The 15352-nt window shown below is 41.5% G+C and overlaps 1 protein-coding gene across 2 annotated transcripts in view; it reads left to right on the top strand.

The window, feature by feature from the left end:
* The first annotated feature begins 27 nt into the window (after positions 1-27).
* Positions 28-15352, top strand: part of VMP1 (vacuole membrane protein 1) — a 134484-nt gene continuing 119159 nt past the window's right edge. Inside the window, exon 1 of one of the 2 annotated variants that reach the window (XM_010339717.3) lies at positions 28-156. Coding sequence is in view for 1 of the 2 variants with exons in the window: in XM_074388075.1 (XP_074244176.1) it covers positions 5669-5675 (7 nt within the window). In the remaining variant the exon portion in view is untranslated. Of the gene's footprint in view, positions 157-3617; positions 5676-15352 lie in introns of those variants that run through there. The other variant, XM_074388075.1, reaches the window with a different exon arrangement.

The raw sequence follows: 15352 nt of genomic DNA, 5'->3' as shown, positions 1-15352 counted from the left end.
GAGGAACTTTTGTCTTCTGGAGGCGGTCTCCGGGGGCAAAGCAGGAGACCGGACCGGAAGTGACGTGAAGGCTTCCGGTTGGCCGGAGCCCAGCGACGGGTGTGAGAGTCAGTCAGGAGCCGCTTCCAGGATCCGGAGGAGCCGGGGTCGGAGCGGGTAGGTAAACCAACTGGGGGAAATGGGGACCGAAGCCTGTGGCTGTCCTCAGAGCTTGGCTTCTTCCGGAGCGCTCCTGCTTAGGAGTTACGGAATCTGGAGCGCTGTGATTCCGACTTCCAGCGTGTTACAGGACGCTGCTGACTCTGGATTTCTCACCCTGGTGGTAGCCGGGTTATTTGGGACACCTCCTCATGGTTGGTCACTCGGACACTGAACCCAGACACCGGACTCCCGACTGTTCGTTCTCCTCCCTGCGGACTTGGAAGCCTTACTAGGCTTCTTTAGAGAACCTCCTAGTCCCGGGATGTCCAGGACCTCGTAGTAAGCGGAGAAGGTCTTCCCTGCTGATGACTGAGCTGTTTCTCAGGATCTGTCAGTTTGGTTTTTTTTTGCTCTCCCGAACCTCTAGCGCTTGATGTTAGATGGATTCGCCCCTAAACGAAATCCAGGCTTGCAAATGCCATCTAAAGCGCTGGTGGTACAGGGCAGCCAAGGGAATGGGCCTTCGCTCCGCAGAGCCTTTGGAGAGGAACTTCTCGGAGCTTGCACTGCTTTCATGAAAAAAGAGTTGTCTGCCTTTCCAAACCCCTGACCCCCGACCCCTGTATTTTATTACAGTGTTGGTATTGCAGTAAAACGTAAAGGTCGACTTAATCTCTAAAATTCCAGAAACCATATGTGGCCCAGTGTCACACTGCTAGATTGCTTAGGACCTCCAGAAGATTTTACGCAATCATCTTTTATTTACCTGCAACTCCATGCAAAAATCTAGTAATACACGTAGACTGGCCACAGTTGACGTGTTTTGGCAGCATGGCTCCTTATCCTAATTTTAACGTCTTTCATTTCTCCTTTGGGGCTTGTCAGAGATTTTGTGGACAGACTGCACTGATAATTTGGAGAAGCTTGTACAAGCGTTTCTACTGTTGTTATGATAGAGAATTGAATATTCCAGTTGCTACTACCTATTAATTATATTGTCATTAGCTCTGATTTTAGTTGTGTATTCTTAGCATAGATGATGTAAGGAAGAAACATATTTACTAGGCATCATTGTATGCATTGTAGCTTATATTTTTACTGTGAAGAGGGATGGTGGTACCTAGACAAATGTGACTGGTTTGTGTAGGTATGAAGTGACTCTCTCAAGCAGAAATTTTTTTTTTTTTTGAGACGGAGTTTCACTCTTGTTACCCAGGCTGGAGTGCAATGGCGCGATCTCGGCTCACTGCAACCTCCGCCTCCTGGGCTCAGGCAATTCTCCTGCCTCAGCCTCCTGAGTAGCTGGGATTACAGGCACGAGCCACCATGCCCAGCTAATTTTTTGTATTTTTAGTAGAGACGGGGTTTCACCATGTTGACCAGGATGGTCTCGATCTCTCGACCTCGTGATCCACCCGCCTCGGCCTCCCAAAGTGCTGGGATTACAGGCTTGAGCCACCGCGCCCGGCTCAAGTAGAAATTTTATATTTTGCTACTTTGCCTACATTATCTTAAAGCACTGAAGGTTATTTTTTTCCTTTAGGGATATGTCCTACTTGATTACAATTGATTAATACAGTTTAATTTCTGTCAGTCACATTCCAGAAGAAAATATCCATAGAGCCTTGTTTTGATGTCTTTTAGCAATTTACCTGTAGCCAATTTAATCAGTTTGTCAGTTTACATGTTGTTCTTGAGTTTGAAAATTTGTTCACACGACTTTCAAACAAGGTGACAACATTTGAGATATGGAGTTATAACAGATGTATCATTAGTTTAACATTCCGTAAATTTGCTTAACATTCGGTAAATTTGCTTCTTGATTATATAACTGCCAAATCTGATCTTATATTCCTTATGTTCAGTTGGAGGACTGATTATGCAGTTTTGCTCACTTCTCCAATTTCTTGCTTTTGGCTTGAATCACCATTTTTTAGGATTTTGGTGATTATTAAACTTTAAAATTCAGAAGATCTGGATTGAAGTCTGGGCTCCAACACTTGTTAAGTAATGGCTGACAGGTTGCCTGACATTCTGAGCTGGTCTAGATTGTGTGGATAAAAATTCTGCTCACATTCTTTCATACAGCTGTCACAAAGATTAAATGAGATCATAAACATGAAATTATTACATAAATGAAAATATATCACTTTACTCTTAGAACTAGAGCTATGTCAGTGCAGAATACTGTTGCTTTGCACCATTATCTGAAAATATTATCACATACTTTTCTGAGATGATCTTTGCCCTACTTTTGAACACAGTAAAGTCAGCAAAGAGTAGGTTGATACTATGATCCATTGAATTAGTCACCGTGGTTAATAAATAGGTGCCTGGAGTATAGTTTTGCATTTGGAAGTTTAAATCTGATCCTTTTCTGGTCATGTATTATCACTTGAGAATTTCCAAGTGCAGACAAAGCTGAAATTTTTTGCTTATGTATAGTTAGCATTAGAAGTAGTGCTACCTTACTTAACATTAAGTAAGAAACCTCATTATTTCATTGAAACCAATATTTAGAATTAGAAGGAACTTCTGTGAATGTATACGTAGATTCTTATTTAACAGAGGAGAAAATTAAGGGTCAGAAACAATCAGCGATTAGTAACTGGCCTGCTTGAGGTCATCTGGCTTAGGTAGTGCTAGAACCTGAATTGTAAGGTCTTAGGTGTTTTTTCTGTTCTAACAAGATTGTATCCAGGTATCTCATTATGGTTTGGTAATATTTCCTGGTTCACATGAAAATGATTACTCTTAATTATTAAAGGGATCTATCCACATACACACATAAACACACAAACCTTATTTACAAACTTTTTTTCTCTCTTTAGCTAGTTTAGTCTTATAAATTGTAGCATAACGAAAACTGTGCTTGGCTAGATCTGAAGTGTAATAGCTTAAGGAAAGAAAATCAGTTATATTCTTCAGAGTAGTTTATCCCAGTTCATGTTTCATGACTATCATGCGTTGAGTTATCTTCTTTCTGGCCAGTGGAAATGACAGAGGAGCCTTGTAGTACGTGTCTACCGTGAATGTCGTTGCTAAAGAGTAGGAGAGAACCGGCCGGGGACGTGGCTCACCGCTGTAATCCAGCACTTCTGGAGGCTGAGGCAGGCAAATCACCTGAGGTCAGGAGTTGAGACCAGCCTGTCTAACATGGTGAAACCCCATCTCTACAAAAAATAGAAAAAATTAGCCAGACATGGTGGTGGACACCTGTAATCCCAGCTCCTCGGAAGGCTGAGGCACGAGAATCGCTTGAACCAGTAGGCAGTGGTTGCAGTGAACCGAGATTGCACCACAACACTCCAGCCTGGGCAACAGAGGGAGACGCCATTTAAAAAAAAAAAAAAAAAAAAAGACAAAAAACTGGCCAGGCGCGGTGGCTCACGCCTGTAATCCTAGCACTTTGGGAGGCCAAGGCGGGCGGATTGCCAGAGCCTCAGGGGTTTGCGACCAGTCTGGGCAACACGGTGAAACCCCGTCTCTACTTATAAAAATACAAAAAATTAGCTAGGCATGGCGGCGTGCACCTGTAGTCCCAGCTACTGGGGAAACGGAGGCAAGAGAATTGCTTAAACCTGGGAGGCGGAGGTTGCAAACTCCATCCTGGTGGCAGAGCGAGACTCCGTCAAAACAAAACAAACAAACCCCCCAAACTGTTTGTAATTTGAATATTTTGTTCTGTTAATTATCTATTATATAGAGAGCCATTTCTCTAGTTACTTTATTCTAAGCAAATAGTCATTGTAGAATAATTAATTCTTTGTATTGTTGAGTACTCTTTTTTTGGTTCCATTGATTTCACAAACTTTTTAAGTCTCTTCAGTCTGTCTCAGAGATAATAGTGCTAAATGCTACTATCATTCCTATTTTTGCCCAAGTGCCCTTGGTGTGTCTCCCATTTTGGTGTGAAAATGAACTCTAGATTAAAGAATCCTAATAAGCAGGACAAATGGAAGTGAAAACTTTGTTGTGGTTTTGTAAATTGTTAATCTGCTTTCACAAAGCCTTGCAAATATTTTGGGGAGTAGTAAATTTTTAAGACCGTATTGCCTCAAGAAATTCCATATTTTGTATGGCAAAGCAACTTTGGATAGACTTTGCTGGACTGAGGTTATGTATTATGCAGACTCTTATACAAAGCTCATTTTGAAATATGCTCCTTGGTTTGCAGAATCAAGGAAATTTGAACAGGAGATAATTTTCTGTGTCAGATAAAAGGTGATACTTAAAGTTTAAGGCATATTTACATTAAGCAAGGGCAATCCATTGAGTAATTATATCCCAGCTAGTATACCTATAGTTGCTGAAGAGTTTGTTAGTATTCTCGAGCTACTTAATCTTTTCGTTAGTTCATGGGAGTATTTTCTCTTGTCCTTGAGTTCTTAAATGATAACTTTGTTCTTTGTAGATTATCTGGAAGGACTAGGTAGGCAGTGTTAAAAGCCAGAGCTATAAAGCTAGACTGCAGAGCTATAAAGCTAGACTGCTTTTTTTCAAATTCCAGCTCTCTTACTGTGCAACCCTTGGATTTGTTACTTCTTGCTATCTCAGTTTCCTCCTAGTATTGAGATCAATACCTTGATTGTTAGGATCACATGGATAGGTTTAAATAAAGCATTTAGAACAGTGTCTGTAGCGTATAGTTTACCATGATTGTGATCATTATCATCATGTGGCCCCCTAAGCTATTGCCCAGAATTCTTTCCCAGCCCTCTTCTAAAAGCATATCCTTATGTTGCTGCTTACTTAATTTTTGTTTGCTCATTATTAATGAAGTTCCAGTAAATAAATATCTGAGTATACCTTTCATTTTGTGTGTATTTTACAACATACGTGAGATTCTTAACCAAATGAGGCATTCTTTTGGGCCATTCTGTTAACCTTTTGGTATTAACAGGTTACATTATCTGTGTAAGCCATAACACAGAATTTGGCACTTGAAACTTTTGATATTTAATGATACATTTTAGCACAAAAGATCATTTTCCAGTGACATCTGTTACCTTATCTGTTCATTATTCAGTCAGTGAACAAACATCTTATATCTCAGGCCTTACACCAAGTTCTGGGGAAAACAATGGGAAACAAGAATTGTTAGGAGTGCAGCAGATGAGGGCCTAAGAAAGAGTTAAGGTGGATATATGCTTCTTTGAGGCTGAAGCATAATAGACTTGGAATACATTGACATGGGATGATATGGGAAATATATGCAGGATCCGGGTCATGTAGAACTTTGTAGAACGAGGGAATTAGTTTGGATCTGATTTTGAATGCAGTAGGAAATCATTCTACAATTTTAAGTAGAGGAGTAATAGGATTTATAAGAAGTTTATTGTTGCTCTTGTGTGAAGGATGAATTGAACGGTGCAAGAATAGAAATGGAGAGAGAAGTTGAGAGTCCCCTGCAGTAATTCAAGTAGAAGATGAAGATGGTCTGGACTAGAAGTGTGGCAAACTAGACGGACAGCAGTGTGTGGATACCAAATATATTTATTTGGTATAGGACTTGGTCCTGGATTAAATGAGTGGTAAGGAAAAGGGAAGAGTCAGGGATGACTAAGCTTCTGGATTTAGAGACTGGGTAGGTGGTTGTGCCAGGTACTGGGAGAAGGGAGGTTTGGAGAAGACCCGGTTTGTTTGTTACAAGAAGGTGGGTAGGTGTAGGGAGAAAAGGACATGTTAATTTTGAGACACTTAAGAATCATCCGAGTCGCTCACTTACATATATAAATCTAGAGGTCAAAAACAGAAATACAAATATGGGATAGTATTTTAAACTAAACCATGGACCAGATGAGTCACTTGGGGAGATAGGAAGAGGAGAGGGCTGAGGTCAGGTAAAAGAAAGATCTGGGTTGGGCACAGTGCCTCACACCTGTAATCCCAGAACTTTGGGACACTGGGGTGGGTGGATTGCTTGAGTCCAGGAGTTCGAGACCAACCTGGACAACATGGTGAACCCTGTCTTTAGTTATTTTTTTTTTTTAATTTTTCTTAAAAAAAAAGAAAGATCTGGCAAAGGAGACTTAAGAAGGTGTCTTGGGGCTGGGCATGGTGGCTCACACCTGTAATCCCAAAACTTTGAGAGGCCAAGGTGGTCAGATCACTTGCAGTCAAGAGTTCAAGACCAGCCTGGCCAACATGGTGAAACCCCGTCTCTACTAAAAATACAAAAATTAGCTGGACGTGGTGGTGGGCACCTATAATCCCTGCTGCTCAGGAGGCAGAGGCAGGGGCATCACTTGAACCTGGGAGGCAGAGGTTGCAGTGAGCCAAGATTATGCCACTGTACGCCAACCTCAAAAGGGGGAAAAAAAGGTGTTTTAATGTGTTTTCTGTTGCTTATTCCAGAATACTTGAAACTGGGTAATTTATAAAGGAAAGGAATTTCTTTTTTATAGTTGTGGAAGCTGAAGAGTTCAGGATTGAGTGGCCACTTTGGGTGAGGGCCTTCTTGCTGGTGGGACACTGCATAGTGCCAAGAATATCACATGGAGAGGGTGCTGAGTGTGCAAGCTCGGTTCCCTTCTTCTCTGCTTAGAAAGCAGCCAGTCCTACCCCCATGATAACCCATTAATCTATGAATGGATTAATTCATTCAGAAAGGCAGAGCCTCTATGACCCAATCACCTCTTAAAGGCCTGCCTCTCTATACTGCCATATAAGGGGTTAATTTTTTTTTTTTTTTTTTTGAGATGGAGTTTCGCTCTTGTTACCAGGCTGGAGTGCAATTGTGCAATCTTGGCTAACCACAACCTCTGCCTTCCAGGTTCAAGTGATTTTCCTGCTGCAGCCTTCCGAGTAGCTGGAATTACAGGGATGCGCCTCCACGCCTGGCTAATTTTATATTTTTAGTAGAGACGAGTTTCTCCATGTTGGTCAGGCTGGTCTCAAACTCCTGACCTCAGGTGATCCGCCCCCCTCAGCCTCCCAAAGTGCTGGTATTACAGGCATAAGCCACTGCCCCTGGCCTAGGCCTCCCAAAGTGTTGGGATTATAGGCGTGAGCCACCATGCCTGGCCTAGGGGTTAAATTTTAACATGAGATTTAGAGGAGACACAAACTATAACGGAAGGAGTGTTTGAAAAAAGAAAGGTCAGATACACAGACTTAATAAAAGTGGTTACATCTAGCCGGGCGTGGTGGCTCACGCTTATAATCCCAGCACTTTGGGAGGCTCAGGCGGGTGGATCACAAAGTCAAGAGATCGAGACCATCCTGGTCAACAAGGTGAAACCCCGTCTCTACTAAAAATGCAAAAATTTGCTGGACATGGTGGCACGTGCCTGTAATCCCAGCTATTCAGGAGGCTGAGGCAGGAGAATTGCTTGAACCCAGGAGGCAGAGGTTGCGGTGAGCCGAGATCGTGCCATTGCACTCCAGCCTGGGTAACAAGAGCAAAATTTTGTCTCAAAAAAAAAAAAAAAAAGTGGTTACATCTAGCAGGGAGAGTGGGGAACAAGGTTTTTTACATTTTTCAGATGGATGTATGTGTATATATATATATATATATATATATATATATATATATAATTTTAAAGCACATGAAAATTGTTCTTGCTTTTTTTGTGTGGGGGTGGGGCGGACTTTGAGCTGGGATCTCTGTCACCCAGGCTAGATTGCTAGATTGTAGTGGCACAATCACTGCTCACTTCAGTCTTGACCTTCTATGCTCAAACAGCCCTCCCACCTCAGCCTCCTGTCTGGGATCACAGATACCAGGTGGTGCATGCCACCACACAGGAGTAATTTTTGAAATTTTTTGGTAGGGATGGGGTCTTGTTATGTTGCCCAGGCTGGTCGTGAACTCCTGGTCTCAAGTGATCCTCTCACCTTGGCCTCCCAAAGTGCTGGGATTACAAGCATGAACCACTGTGCCTGGCCTTTTTCTGTATTCTCTTTTTTTCCATCAATTTCTGACTATCCTTTTACCAATACCACACTGTCATGATTACTATATAGTAAATGTTGAAAGCAGTGCAAGTCCTTCAGCATTGTTCTTGTATCCAAATTGTTTTGGCTACTTTAAGTATTTTGGCATTTGTATAAAAATTTGAATTGCTTTTTTTTTTTTTTTTTTTTTTTTTTGAGACAGTCTCGCTCTGTCACCTAGGCTAGAATGGAGTGCAGTGGCATGATCTTGGCTCACTGCAACCTCTGCCTCCCAGATTCAAGCAATTCTCCTGTCTCAGCCTCCTGAGTACCTGGGATTACAGGTGCGCACCACCATGCCTAGCTAATTTTTGTATTTTTAGTAGAGATGGGATTTCACCATGTTGGCTAGACTGATCTCAAACTCCTGACCTCAAGTGATCTGCCCACCTAGGCCTCCCAAAGTGCTGGGATTACAGGTGTGAACCACCACGGCCAGCCTGAATTGCTTTTTTAGAAAGCTTGATTGAATTTGATTAATCTTCATTAAGGCTATACATCACTTTGGGGGATGTATTAGTCCGTTTTCACACTGCTATAAAGATACTGCCTAGGACTGGGTAATTTATAAAGGAACGTAGTTTAATTGACTCAGTTCTGTATGGCTAAGAAGGCCTCAGGAAACTTACAATCATGGTGGAAGGGGAAGCAGGAACCTTCTTCACAAGGCAGCAGAAGAGAGGAGTATGTGAAGGAGGAACTATCAAATACATCACCATCAGATCTCCTGAGAACTCACTCACTATCATGAGAACAGCGTGGGGGAAACTGCCCCTGTGATCCAATCACCTCCCTCCCTGGATATGTCGGGATTACAATTTAGGTGGGGACATAGAGCCAAACCATATCAGGGTAAATGGACATAGTAACAATATTGAGTCTTCCAAACAATCAACAAAATATGCTGATCATTTATTTAGGCTCTGTATAATTTATTTTCTTTATTTCTTTTTTAGAGTAGAGTTACTTATATTTTGTTAAATTTGTCTCTAAATATATTTTCAGATGTTACTGAATCTGAAATTTTAAAAAATTATTTCAAGATGTAATAGTCCAATTTTTATTCCAAGTGTATAGTAGAAAGTATTTGTTTTGATCTTTTATCCTGTGACCTTGCTAAATTCACTTTGTTCTGGTAGTTCTGAGCATTTTTAAATTTCCTTTATTTTGAGCTATGTTATTTAGGACTGTGTGCGTTAACTTCTAACTACCTAGAAACTTTTTCTTTCCTTTTTTTTTGGTACTAAAGGTTGACATAATTTCTGGCTTATCAGAGAATGTCATTTATAATGCCCATTCTTGGCAATTTTTTGAGACTTGTTTCTTGGCTTAATCATAAGTGTGGCTCATGATAAAGTTCAGTATCCCTACAGTGGTGTTACTTTAGAATAGAAAGAATAGAGGATATAAATGTCAGAGCAGGTGTTCAGTCAGACTTCATTTGAAGTCCAAATTCAATAGTTCTTCTATTCTACTGTACATCACAGTCCAGTGAGAGTATTTTCACCCCAGTTATACAAGTGTAAATGCCCCAGGTATTTGGGGACAGTAAAGTAGGGAGTTTCATAGATACGAGTCAGTTTAAATACTAAGAATCAGTAGGGATGAGTGTTCTGTTAATTCTAGTAATGGGGAGCATTTGAGAACACTAGGACAAGCCAAACTTCTGAGACTATTTTTTCATCTTATGTGCATATGTGTGTGACTCTGAAATTCCTTTGTGACCACTGAAAATCCTCTCACTGGACTGTTTTGTGCAGAAGAAGAACTATTGAATTTGACTTGGGAAAGTGAGGTTGAACTGCTCTGACATTTATATGCTGCAGAGTTGCTATTTGGAGCCCTTGGAGCACTTGATCTCTCATTTGTAAAAAACAAGGATAAAAATAACTGTCCTTTAAAGATGGTTGTTAGCATTATGTTTGTTAACTTATTTTTAAACTGTAAATCAGTATACATAAGTACTTGTCATTACATACATCCAAAACTGTACCCTAGTGCTAGTTGGAATTTTTTTACTGTTAGAAAAGAAATGATGGCATTTATTTACTCCATGTGCTGCATAATAATTGAATGAGGAGAGAGACAATCAGGCATGTGAGGTGACAATGCCAAGGTCTCACAGTTAACCAAATCTCCCAACTCTAGTCTGGTATTCCTTCATTTTTTTTATTTTTTATTTTTTAATTTTTAATTTTTTAATTTTTTTTTTTTTGAGACAGAGTCTCACTCTGTCACCCACGCTGGAGTGCAATGGCACAGGCTCAGCTGACTGCAACCTCCGCCTCCCAGGTTCAAGCGATTCTCCTGCCTCAGCCTCCTGAGTAGCTGGGACTATAGGCATGAGCCACCACACCTGGCTAATTTTTGTATTTTTAGTAGAGGCAGAGTTTCACTGTGTTGGCCAGGTTGGTCTTGAACTCCTGACCTTGTGATCGCCCGCCTTGGCCTCCCAAAGTGCTGAGATTACAGGCATGAGCCACCGCACCCAGCCCTCATTAGTTCTTAACCTTATCCTTAGGCTCCCATCTTTTTGATGAAAATGTCTTGCTAAGATTGCATTGGTTATGAAAAACTGCATGAACAGTTAGAAATAGATTAATAGAAAATGAGAAATGGGATTTTTCTTTTTTTTTTTTTTTCTTTTGGAGTCAGACTCTTGGTCTATCACCCTGGCTGGAGTGCAGTGGCACCGCCTTGACTCAACTGGGATTACTGCCTCACTGCAGCCTCTACCTCCCAGGCTCAAGTGATTCTCATTCCTCAGCTTCCCAAGGACCTGGGACTATAGGCCTTCACCACCAATCCCAGTTAATTTTTGTATTTTTAGTAGAGATAGAGTTCCACAGTGTTGGCCAGGCTAGTCTTGAACTCTTAGCCTCAAACAATCCTCTTACCTCCCACCTCTGGCTCAGTGACCACGCCTATAATCCCAGCACTTTGGGAGGCCAAGGCAGTGGATCACCTGAGGTCAGGGGTTTGATACCAGCCTGGCCAACATAGAGAAACCCTGTCTCTACTAAAGATAGAAAAATTAGCTGGGTATGGTGGCATGTGCCTGTAATCCCAGCTCCTCTGGATGGAGGCTGAGACAGGAGAATCCCTTGAACCTGGGAGGTAGAGGTTTCAGTGAGCCGAAATGGCACTACTGTACTTCAGTCTAGGTGACAGAGTAAGATTTTGTTTTAAAAAGAGAAAAAAAATTAGACCCAGAGCAGTTTCTAATTTTTCAACAAATAGAAACCTGCGATGAGTTGAGTGTATTTTATACATTGCTAGATTTAAGTTGAGGAACTTTTTTTTTTTTTTGAGATGGATTCTCACTCTTGCCCAGGCTAGAGTGCAGTGGTGCGATCTCGACTCACTGCAACCTCCGCCCCCTAGGTTCAAACAATTCTCTGCCTCAGCATCCCGAGTAACGAGTAACTGGGATTATAGGTGCCCACCACCATACCTGGCTAATTTTTTGTATTTTTAGTACAGACCGGTTTTCACCATCTTGGCCAGGCTGGTCTTAAACTCCTGACCTTGTGATCCACCTGCCTCAGCCTTCCAAAATGCTGGGATTACAGGCGTGGGCCCCCACACCCAGCCAAGTTAAGGAACTTTTTAGGCCGGAAACACATACCCTCATAACCTGCTGATCCATTATTGAGAGATTTTATGGAGATTCTGAATGCTTTTAAATTGTATACTAATTTGGGGTTATGATTTGTCAGTTCCCCAAGACTCACTGACTTCCCTCCTTTCTTCCTTCCCCCCCTCCCTCACTCCTTTCTTTACTTTTCTTTCAACACAGTCTTATTCTGTCACCCAGGTTGGGGTGCAGTGGCACAATCATAGCTCACTGCAGGCTCAAACTCTTGGACTCAGGCAGTCTTCTGGCTCCAGCCTCCCAAGTAGCTAGGACTACAGGCACATACCACCACTGGCTAATTGCTTTTTGTTTTAAGAGATGGGGTATCACCGGGCGCGGTGGCTCAAGCCTGTAATCCCAGCACTTTGGGAGGCCGAGGCGGGTGGATCACAAGGTTGAGAGATCGAGACCATCCTGGTCAACATGTCAACATGGTGAAACCCCGTCTCTACTAAAAATACAAAAAATTAGCTGGGCATGGTGGCACGTGCCTGTAATCCCAGCTACTCAGGAGGCTGAAGCAGGAGAATTGCCTGAACCCAGGAGGCGGAGGTTGCGGTGAGCCGAGATCGCGCCATTGCACTCCAGCCTGGGTAACAAGAGCCAAAACTCCGTCTCAAAAAAAAAAAAAAAAAAAAGAGATGGGGTATCACTGTGTTTCCTAGGCTGGTCTGGACCTCTTGGCCTCAAACTATCTTCCTGCCTCAGCCTCTCAAAATGATGGGATTATTACAGGTGTGAACCATCATGCCCAGCCCTCCCAAAGACTTTAGAAAGTTGAAAAAAATTTGCTGGCCACGGTGACTCACACTTGCAAGTCACTCCCCAGCACTTTGGGAGGCAAAGGCTGGTGGATCACAAGGTCAGGAGTTCAAGAACAGCCTGGCCAACATGGTGAAACCCTGTATCTACTAAAAATACACAAATTAGCCAGGCACAGTGGCAGGCACCTGTAATCTCAGCTACTGGGGAGGCCGAGGAAGGAGAATCACTTGAATGTGGGTGGCGGAGGTTACAGTGAGCCAAGATAGCACTACTGCACTCCAGCCTGGGCAACAGAGCAAGACTCCATCTCAAAAAAAAAAAAAAAAGTTGAAAAAGATTCAAGAAATTTTTTTCATATATTCCCATTCACAGCATTATGAATTTTCAGAGTACATGTTATTTAACTGGCATAACCACATGATAGATTCTGTTATCTGATTTAGAGTGTCAGATGATGTGGTAGTTACTCTGATATTGTGCTTTGCTTTTTTTTTTTTTTTTTTTTGAGACAGAGTCTCACTCTTTCACCCTCACTGGAGTGCAATGGCGTGATCTTGGTTCACTGCAACCTCCACCTCCCAGATTCAAGCAATTCCCCTGTCTCAGTCACCTGAGTAGCTGGGATTACAGGCACCCACCACCTCGCCCAGCTAATTTTTGTATTTTTAGTAGAGATGGGATTTTACCATGTCAGCCAGGCTGGTCTCAAACACCTGACCTGGCAGTCCACCTGCCTTGGCCTCCCAAAGTGCTGGGATTACAGGTGTGAGCCACCGTGCCTGGCCTGTGCATTTTATTTGAATTATCTTTGGCTTTATACCCCTGCACAAGCGGAAAACTATCAAAGCCTCATTTGTCAAGGTATGTTACTCAGATTATTTCTTTTGTTTCCAAGCGTAAATCACAATTCCTTAATGTTAACAGTTTTAGGGAAATCTACAGCTAATTTGGAGTAGTCTAATCCAATTAAGAATAGATACTTCTGGCAGTTGAGGCTGAAGCATTGCTTGAGCCCAAAGAGTTCCAGGCTGTGGTGAGCTGTGATCGTGCTACTGCACTCTGGCCTGTGTGACAGAGGAAGACCCTGTCACAAAACAAATTTTAAGAAATAGATACTTCTGAAAACAAGAAACATTACTGAGAAGTGTAATACTTTTGGGCTGTCTTTTTGTGCCTTGTAAGAAGAACAATGTGTTTTATTGAGCACACTAACATATTTTTTTTTTTTTTGAGAAAGTAGAATTCATTTGGATAGATGATTTAAAAAAAAAAAAAAAAGAGAAGAAGTATGTTTTATTTTGGAATGATGTTGCCAAGAAAATAGAAATCAATGGCGTTGTTACTCTGACTTTCTTTTCCTTTTCTACCTTGTTAACCTTCCCAAAAACTTTTATATTACTTGGGGAGATGCTTTTATCATGTCATCCATAAATGGGTTTTGTTTTGCTTTGGGGGACTCTCAGTTATTTACTTGCACATTGTTTTCATATTACAAGTGTGGCTAATGTTTAAAATGAATGGAGTATTATAGTCTTAGCACTGGATATACAGCCTACAAAGAACCTTTGTGAGCTGATTTTTGCAGTGCTTTCGAAGCACTTCTGTAGGAAACAAACAACCCCACGTTTAATGTTAACTCTGTTTTAAATGCCTCAGCTGTATTTAAGGTCCATTACACTCTTTTAATGTATGTCTTGTATCTATATAAATGTTCACAATGAAAATTATTTGATGTTTGAGTTACGTTTCTGCCTGGTTTCTGTCTTCTCAACCCCATCCACAGACCTATAAGATTTGTTTCAGCAACCTCATTTTTACAACTAACATACATGCACTCAGTACAAAGTAGATGCCATTGAAGGTCAAGATTTCTGTTTGAGGATATTTCAGTATTTTAAACAGACTAGTAATACTTTGACTTACTCCTACATCTAGGAATCTTACTGACATTGTGTCATCACAGATTTCAAAAATTATTGCTACTTTATTGAATTTTGAAAAGTGGCTCTCTCTGAAAATGATTATTTCATCTTATTTAGTTATGTGGATAGACTAGAACCCTTTTACTTCATAATAATTTTGTCCTTGTAGTACATTTCAAGATGTTTAGACTGATGAAGAATAATTCATTGTTATTATACAACATAAACTAAGATTGCTCTAAATCTGTGGTTGTTTCTGTTATGTAGGGCATGGAAACCAGCTACATAGGCTTTTGTATAGCATACTAATATGGAAAGCAGGTACCTGTAAGTGAATTCTCAGGGCAATATTTACTATGGTTTTTTTTTTTAAAATTGTGACATTCAAGAGGCATGTAGATTGATGGGTATGATACTGCATTTAAAGAGCAAGGAGAAACTAACGTTAAGTGACTGCTATGTGCAAGTCACTGTGTAATGCACTTTTATATAATTTATCTTGGCCAGGTGTGGTGGTTCTCACTTATAATCCAAGCACTTTGGGAGGCTGAGGCAGGTGGATCACTTGAGGTCAGGAGTTCTAGACCAGCCTGACCAACATGGTGAAATCCCTTCTCTACTAAGTACAAAAAATTAGTCAGGCATGGTGGCACACGCTTGTAATACCAGCTACTTGGGAGGCTGAGGCAGGAGAATCATTTGAACCCAGGAGGCGAGGTTGCAGTGAGCCGAGATTGCGCCATTGCACTCCAGCCTGGGCAACCAGACAAAATTCCTTCTCAAAAAAAAAATTATCTTAAAGTAGAGGAGCTAAATTGTTGAGAGTTCCCCAAAGCAAAACAAACGCATTTAAGGATGACATAAAAATAGGAATGGGGACCGGGCGCGGTGGCTCACGCCTGCAATCCCAGCACTTTAAGAGGCCAAGGCAGGCGGATGACCTGAGGTC

Source organism: Saimiri boliviensis, chromosome 17, assembly GCF_048565385.1.
Source record: "Saimiri boliviensis isolate mSaiBol1 chromosome 17, mSaiBol1.pri, whole genome shotgun sequence".
Lineage (NCBI taxonomy): Eukaryota > Metazoa > Chordata > Mammalia > Primates > Cebidae > Saimiri > Saimiri boliviensis.
Note: the sequence above shows the minus strand (reverse complement) of the source record. Positions and strands in the feature narration are given on the sequence as shown.